General features: G+C 62.4%; 1 protein-coding gene across 1 annotated transcript; it reads left to right on the top strand.

Moving 5' to 3' along the window:
• Positions 1-4,811: 4,811 nt before the first annotated feature.
• On the top strand, positions 4,812-8,339 carry IRS2 (insulin receptor substrate 2; the record flags this gene model as incomplete). The annotated part of the gene is made up of 1 exon (XM_082336148.1): positions 4,812-8,339. One exon carries the CDS (start codon positions 4,812-4,814, stop codon positions 8,337-8,339), a length of 3,528 nt encoding a protein of 1,175 aa, XP_082192274.1.
• Positions 8,340-8,718: the final 379 nt, after the last annotated feature.

Genomic DNA, 8,718 nt, shown 5'->3' with positions numbered 1-8,718 from the left:
CAAAATGAGGTTTAGACTAAGAACAAACAAAAATGTATTTTTAAGGGATGTGACAAATTTCGAAATTCAACCTACTCGTGCATCCAGCCTCTCAGAAAGTGTTTTGTGAGTAGCCTCACTGTGACTTTGGGCAGTATTTAAACATAGCTACATATTCAGAGGGTCTGGTGCTCCAATCCCCCTAATGTGGGGGGAAAAAAAAACCCAATCAACCAAAAAAAAAACCAAACCAAAATCCAACTGGATCCTGTCTGTGTTGGGCTTGTAGAATCAAGCTTCCACATGTAACTAAAACCAGTTGCATGCCCCTAGAGGTAATAGTTTTAGCTGACCATTTAACTACTATCCAGGCAAAGAGTCTTCCCAAGCAAAATTCACTGATGGCTCGAGAATTGCATTGCCTGCAAAACAGTGTTGCTGGCCACTGTTTATCATCCATCCATCCGTATAGTTGAGTAACCAAAACACGGAGTTTAAATACATTAATACATAAATGAAATGATCATACTTCTTTTTTTTTTTTTTTTTTTTTTTTTTTATATATATATATATATATAGCTAAGGAACCCTGAGTACTTGAAGCATGGAAACATGAAATCAGTAGGGCTCTGTGCCGGCAAAACTGTATTTGCTATATCTAGACTAAACTTCATCATTTTCATAAGCAAGGTCTATAATTTTCTAGGCATGTGTCTGCCAGTTTAGGGTGGATGGAGGTAACGTTTTATGACTGACATAACTGATGGCAAATGCCCCTCACACAGACAGTATATTTGGATAAATCTGACCATTACCCAGCACAGTTTATTTTTCTTGGAGGAAAAAGATGGCTGAAGCAAGGTATGCTGGCTAAAGCATAGTTTAGCAGGCAGGAAAGATGCTAATATTAGCACTATTTTGTTGGTCTACTTTGTATATTAGCAAAGCATTCCCAGCAGAGACCTCCAACTAGAAGATAAATGTGGTGAAACAGAGATGGGGCAGGGTGATATGACGGATGAAAAGAAATGGGAGAGGTAAACGAGATCATTTTTTCTTTCATCATGATGGAATTATTCTACAGAGATGATTTAAGCAAACATCCTCTGGCAAATCTATTGCAGTTACCAAAGATGCTGCTGTCCCTATTTGTCCACCCCTACCTTCTGCCTGAAATTACTTGGTGGAACAAGAGAGCATGTGCTATGCTTCAGCCCGCTGTATCACTGAAATCCCACTTATTTCAGAAATTAAAGCTAATGTGCTACACAATGCATAGGAATAGCTGAAGCATAAGACAGGCCAGCCTGTAGGAACAGTGACCTGTAGCTCAGAGGTGGGACGGACGAGTGGTGTTAGTGCATTTATTTAAACTAAATGCCCCTGTAATTACATTGAAATAACTGGGAAAATTTTGCAGAAGGGATATAGTTTTGAAAAGCAATTCGGACAAGTTCAGAGAAAACTCTGAATAAGACAGATCACCTATGTAAACTGGAGTCATTCGTTCTAGAGTGTCGGTCATGAAAAAAATAGTACTTTTTAACCTGAATTTTTTGGACACCTGAGTCCCACTTCTTGTGCTCTGTACCCCAGTTATGCATTAAAAACCAAACCGCAAACATAATTATGGGAAAAATAATACTTGTTATGAAGTGGCCGCTGCTAAAAATGAACTGCTAAAGATGCTCCTTATATCAATGCCAATACAGAAATAAAAAGTATAAACCTCAACCCTGAATTCTAGTCTGTCTCAATGTCATAGAAATTGTTTGCAACCTTAGTTCTGCTGCCATAGCCAGGATATCAAAGGTGTATTGCCCACACAGTCGAGAATAACATATATGGACATATCAAGTAGATGAATTGATACTCATCTTTTTTACATGTCAGACCTAAGAATGCTTGCTGAAGGCCACCAAGCATATTTCATAAACTTCTGGAAAAATATTTCCAAGGGTTTTCCAGACAAAAGGCTCCTCTTGGTGTTTATGGGCCCAGATTGCTCAGAGTGGCAAGACGTTGTTCAGGTAACTCACTCCCCTTATGTCTTCAGTAGTGTGAGTACAGCCAGTAGTCTGGCCCGTTACAGTCATAGGCAGAAGATCAACTATTCCTGAGTTTTCATATGCACCTTTCCTCGCTGAGCTCTGTTATGCAATCGTTACATTTAATCTAAATTCACAACTACCAATTCTACGTGTTTTCCCAGATACAGAAATCAAAGGACGTTACCGGGACAGTGAAGGCCGTAAGCACCGTGAGGAGGCACCCAGGTACAGGGCAGCCGCAGGTGCCTTGCCCAGGGTTACGCACCGAATCGGTCGCACGTCGCAGGCGCTCTTTTCTCGCTCCTGCGGAGAGGTCGGTGCCTCAGATCTCCAATTACTTCTCCCCCCCCTTTTAAAAAAAAAAAATTAAACCAGGTAACTACTACCTTATATGTAAATGTTAGTGTTTCCCCGTAAGACGAAGGGAGAGGTCTTTCTTCAAAAGCTGCTTTATTGCAGCGTACCGGTATTTACAGTGAAGTGGTCTTTTCCAATCAGACCCCCCCTTCCCCTCAGTTACAGCTGTTGATTTCTAAATGGGTTATTATGACCCAAACCGCGGAGAATTTCGGGCAGGCGGGAGCGGAGCGGGGCCGGGCGGCGGCGGCGGCGGCGGCAGGGACGCGGGCGGGCTGCGGGCGGGCCCGCCGCCGCCTCCTCCGCCGGCAGCACCGGGAGCCCCCGGCCCCGGCCCCCGCCACGGCCCCACACGGCGGCAGCTGGAGGCGCCGCATCACTTTCGGCTTTTTTCCCCCTCTTTTTTTCTCGGCTTTACAGGCAAACGCGGCTGCTTCAGCTTCGTCGCAGGCCGGGAAACGAAAGCGGGTCCCGGCGGCGCTCAGGGGAGAGGCGGGGGGGCGCGGGCGGGTGTTTGCGTGACCCCAGCCTCGCCCGTCCTCCCGGGCGTGTGCGGCGGGGGCTGCCCCGCCGCTCCGGGGCGGGGGGCGGTGCGGCTGGGATGAGAGACAGGGCGGGCCGGACCCTTCCAGCACAGCCTTTCCCCTTCATCCCCCGACTTTTATGACTGCTGCCCTCCCCGCACCGCGCTGCGGGCTCTGCCCTCCCCGGCGGGGCGACAGGCGGGCACCCCCGCCCCGCAGCCCCCTCCCGGGCCCCCCGCCTCCCCCTCCCCCCGCTCCCGCCGCACTGGGGCAGGTGGGGGCTGGCGAGCCCCCCGCCCCTCCCGCCGCCCACCCCGGCGGGGGCCCCATCCCCGCCCGCCGCCGCCCCCCCTCCCCTCCCCGCCGCCATTCACCGCCCTCCCGCGGCGGGGAGAGAGGCGCCCGTGGCTCCCCGGGCGCGGCCGGGCCGGTGACCGATGCGCGGGTCCCCGGTAAACGAGCGAGGCACCTCGCCCCCCCGCCCCCGGCCGCCGCCGGGGAGGGACCGGCGGAGACCCCGCGCCGGGGAGCGCCTGGGGCGGCGGCGGGGAGCGGGCAGCCCGCCGGGGGCGGGGGGCCGGGGGCCGCGCTGTCCCCTCCGCCGCTCGTTAATTGCTGCGATCCGGCGGCGGGGCCGGGTTCGTTTCCAGAGGAGACGCGGACGCTGCCCTTACTCACCGCTGAGGCGAGACGCCGGGATAAATTAATTTATTTAATTAAAACCCACTAACAGTGCCGCCCCCCCCCCCCCCGGTGGCATTTCCCCGCACGGCCGCTGCGGGGGGCGGGAGCGGCGGGGGGAACCGGGGGAACGGCGGCTCCCCGAAATATTTCGGGGCGGGGGGGGGGGAGCCAAATCGTGGCGCGTGCGGTGGGGGGAGCGCGGGGCGGCCACGCACGCCGTGCCGCGTGGGCGCGGGCTGACACACCAGGTGGAGGAGTGCGCGTACGGTGCGGGGGGGGGGGGGGGGGGGCCGGCGCCGCGCGTGCGTGCCTGCGTGAGCGAGGAGGGCTGACGCACACACGCGTGTGTGTGGGTGTGCGGGGGGAGGCTGGCGCACACGCACGCCCGGAAGCTCCGCGCCGGGGGCGGGGGGCCCGCCAGGTGATGGCCGCGGCGAGCTACGCCGATGCCCCCGCCTCGACGGACGGCGAGGGACGGCGCCGGGACTCGCCGGGGGTCCCGGCTCCCCCCGCCGTGCCCGCGCCCCCCGCGCGCTCCGGGCCGCGCGCGGAGGGGAGGGGAGGGGGGGGGGCGGGTCCCGCTGCGCCTGAGGGGGGCCGGAGGCTGCGGGCGGGAACGCGCCCGCCGCGGAGGGGCGGGAGGGGGGCGGGGGGCGAGGCTCCCGCCGCCCAACGGCGCGGCGCCGCCTCGCACCCGCGGGCCCGCCCCGCCGTCCCATTGGCGGGCGGGGCCGTCCTTCGCGCGGGGCGGCGGCCAATGCGAGGCGGCGCCGGCGGCGGCCGCGCCCCGCCCCGTCTCGGTGTGTGAGCGTCTCGGTGAGGCGGCGGTCACGTGTTGTTTTGCTCTTTAGTTGGGGCACTCGGAGCGCGATGTGTTACTTACGGCGAAACTCCCGCCGGCGCCGGCAGCAGCCGCCGCGGCAGCAGCAGCAGCGGCAGCAGCAGCACCGCCCGGGGAGCGGCAGCGGCGCCGCCGGTGCCCGAGCCGGGGAGGACGCCGGGCGGCCGCCGGCAGCACCCGCTGCCTAGAGGCGACGGCGGAGGACCCCGCTGCGGCTCCGGGCGGCCGCGCTCTCCCCGCGGAGGAATAACTTTATTTCACCCGCTTCCCTCCTCTCTTTTTTTTTTCCCGCGGCGCTCGGCCCCCAGCCCCGCTCGGCGGCGGCGGCGGCGGCAGCGAGAGGAGGCGGGCGGCGGTCCCGCCGCGGGGCCGGGGATGGCGAGCCCCGCCGTGCTGGGGCTGCTGCCCCCCCTGAGCTCCCCGCCCGGCCCCAACCTGAACAACAACAACAACAACAACCAGGGCGTGAGGAAGTGCGGGTACCTGCGCAAGCAGAAGCACGGCCACAAGCGCTTCTTCGTGCTGCGGGGCCCGGGCGGCGGGGAGGAGGCGGGGGGCGCCCGGCTGGAGTACTACGAGAGCGAGAAGAAATGGAGGAACAAGTCCGGGGCGCCCAAGCGGGTGATCGCCCTGGACTCCTGCCTCAACATCAACAAGCGGGCGGACGCCAAGCACAAGTACCTCATCGCCCTCTACACCAAGGACGAGTACTTCGCCGTGGCGGCCGAGAACGAGCAGGAGCAGGAGGGCTGGTACCGGGCTCTCACCGACCTGCTGAACGAGGGCAAGGCGGCCTGCCAGGGGTCCCCCCACCGCCACCTCGCCTCCCCCTTCTCCGCCTCCTGCAGCGCGGCCGCCGCCTCCCTGGCCGCCGCCGGCGAGGACCTCAACTACGGGCTGATCACCCCGGCGGCCGCTGCCTACCGGGAGGTCTGGCAGGTGACGCTGAAGCCCAAGGGCCTGGGGCAGAGCAAGAACCTCACCGGCGTCCACCGGCTCTGCCTCTCGGCCCGCACCATCGGCTTCGTGCGCCTCAACTGCGAGCTGCCCTCGGTCACGCTGCAGCTGATGAACATCCGCCGCTGCGGCCACTCCGACAGCTTCTTCTTCATCGAGGTGGGGCGCTCGGCCGCCACCGGCCCCGGCGAGCTCTGGATGCAGGCGGACGACTCGGTGGTGGCCCAGAACATCCACGAGACCATCCTGGAGGCCATGAAGGCGCTGAAGGAGCTGTCCGAGTTCCGGCCCCGCAGCAAGAGCCAGTCCTCCTCCTCCTCCTCCGGGGGGGCCGCCGGGCCCGGCGGCGGCCCCGGCGCCTCCGCCACCCACCCCATCACCGTGCCCGGCCGCCGGCACCACCACCTGGTCAACCTGCCTCCCAGCCAGACCGGCCTCCTCCGCCGCTCCCGCACCGACAGCCTGGCCGCCGGCACCAAGTGCACGCCCTGCCGGGTGCGGACGGCCAGCGAGGGCGACGGCTGCCGGGTGGGCTCGGTGGCCGGCAGCCCCATGAGCCCGGGCCCCGTGCGCACCCCCCTCAGCCGCTCGCACACGCTTAGCAGCGCCGGCGGCGGGGGCCGGCAGGCGGGGAAGCTGCTGCCGGTGCTGGCCGGCGGCGGCCTGCAGAGCAGCCGCTCCATGTCCATGCCCGCCTCCCACTCGCCCCCCTCCGCCACCAGCCCCATCAGCCTCTCCTCCAGCAGCGGCCTCGGCTCCGAGCCTGCCCACCCCCACCACCCCCAGCGCCCGTCCAGCGGCAGCGCCTCCGTGTCCGGCTCCCCCAGCGACGCCGGCTTCATGTCCTTCGACGAGTACGGCTCCAGCCCGGGCGGCGACCTGCGGCCCTTCTCCTCCTCCTCCACCGCCAGCAACCGCAGCAACACCCCCGAGTCGGTGGCCGAGACCCCCCCGGTGCGGGACCCCGGGGGCGGCACCGACCTCTACGGCTACATGGCGATGGAGCGGCCCCCGAGCGGCCGCCTCTGCTACCGGCCCTGCCCCGAGGCGGCGGCCGATAGGGGCCATCGGAAGCGGACCTACTCCCTGACCACCCCGTGCCGGCAGCGGCCCGCCCCGCCGCAGGTCTCCTCCGCCTCCCTCGACGAGTACACCCTGATGCGGGCCACCTTCGCCGGCAGCGCCGGCCGCCTCTTCCCCTCCTGCCCAGCCGGGGCTTCCCCCAAAGTCACCTACACCCCCTACCCCGAGGACTACGGGGACATCGAGATCGGCTCCCACCGCAGCTCCGGCAGCAGCAGCACCAACCTGGGGCCGCCGCCGGCGGCGGGGGGGGGAGGAGGAGGAGGAGGAGGGGGGGGAGGCGATGACGGCTACATGCCCATGACCCCCGGCGTGGCCGCAGCCTTAGGGCCGGGAAGCCGGGGCGGCGATGACTACATGCCCATGAGCCCCACCAGCGTGTCGGCCCCCAAGCAGATCCTGCAGCCCCGGGCGGGGGTGGGCGGCGGGTCCCCCGGGAACGGGAGCAGCTACAAGACCAGCTCGCCCGGGGAGAGCTCCCCTGACGACAGCGGGTACATGCGGATGTGGTGCGGCTCCAAGCTGTCCGTGGAGAGCTCGGACGGGAGGCTGAGTAATGGCGACTATATCAATATGTCCCCTCGGGACCCCCAGCACGGGCCCCAGGCTCCCTCCCTCACCCCCCCCGACTTCTTCTTCGCCCCTTCGGGGCACGGGTCCAGCGAGCCCCCCAAGCCCGGCTGCTATTCGTACAGCTCCTTACCCCGCTCCTACAAGAGCCAGGGCCTGGCGAAGGACAGCGACCAGTACGTCTTTATGAACTCCCCGGGGAGGATGATCCCGGAGGAGGCGGTGTGCGGAGCGGGGCAGTCCCCCGCCGGCACCTTCGCCCCTTCCAGCCACACGGTGCCTTCGCCCCTGCGGCACAGCCGGACTGAGAGCTTCCTCAGCCAGCGGTGCCAGCGGGTGGCCCGGCCCAGCCGCCTCTCTTTGGAGACCTTGCGGACGATGCTGCCCAGCATGAACGAGCACCCTCTGCCGCCCGAGCCCAAGAGCCCCGGCGAATACATCAACATCGACTTCGGGGATGCTGCCATCTATTCTCCCCCCTCGCTGCCGGCCGACAGCCCGGCCTCCTCCCTGGGCTCGGGCACGGGGCAGAGGCGCTCCCCTCTCTCTGACTACATGAACATTGACTTCGGGTCACAGTCGCCCTCCCAGTCGGGCACGGTCTCGGTGGGCTCCCTGGAAGCGCTCTCGCCAGGCTCTTCCTCCAGCACCAGCCAGCCCGACGGGCGCTACCTGAAGGCGGCTGTGGGGGTGGCTTGTTCGTCCAGCCCGTCCGACGGTGGGGATTACACCGAGATGACCTTCGGCATGGCCACCACCCCGCCCCAACCCATCGTGCAGAAGCCAGAAAGTGCCCGGGTCACCAGCCCCACGGCTGGGGTGAAGAGGCTCACCCTCTCTGGGGTGGAGGCGTTCATTCTCTCCAGCCCTCCCCCAGACCCGAACCGGGGGGCCAAGGTCATCCGGGCAGATCCCCAGGGGCGCAGGAGGCACAGCTCGGAAACTTTCTCCTCCACCACCACTGTGACCCCCGTGTCCCCCTCCTTCGCACACAACCCCAAACGGCACAACTCGGCCTCGGTGGAGAATGTGTCCCTCAGGAAAAGCGAAGGCCTGGAGGAGGAGCAGGGGAGCAGCCCCATGTGCCGGGAGACCTCGGCTGGCTTCCAGAACGGCCTCAACTACATCGCCATCGACGTGGTGGACGGGACCCTGGCAAACTGTGACAAAGCCAGGTCGAAAGCCAGGCACGTCCTGAACGGGGGCATCAACGGAGTGGAGATGAGCGCCTACGCCAGCATAGACTTTCTATCTCACAACCTGAAAGAAGCGAGTGCTGTGAAAGGTGAGTAGCTACGCCTGACAGTGCCTGCCACGCGTGTTTGTGCTTGGTGTTCGTTTCCCACCGCCGGGTTGTGTTTTGTCGGGTAGAGCGCTGTCCCTCCTCGCTTTCTTAAAAATCTCTTTTTTTTTCCCCAACACGTCCTGTAATAAAAGAGTCTTGGAGGAACTCGCTGGCTCTTTGTATGAGAAAAAGTTTAATTTTGGGATATTGCTTCACGTTTGAATTCTACTGCGCTATTATAATGAGTGTATACTTCTGGGTACCCCAATAGAAGCTAACGTTTACACAGTTACGATGTTTGGGCTGTACTTCAGAGTTTTCTTATGTAAGATTTTGGAAAGTGTTTGGAAAAATGTGACCAAAATAGTTTATGTTAATGCAGCTTCT

The sequence above is a fragment of the Platalea leucorodia genome, assembly GCF_965183815.1.
Source record: "Platalea leucorodia genome assembly, chromosome: 2".
NCBI lineage: Eukaryota > Metazoa > Chordata > Aves > Pelecaniformes > Threskiornithidae > Platalea > Platalea leucorodia.
This window is presented reverse-complemented; position numbering and strand designations above follow the sequence as displayed.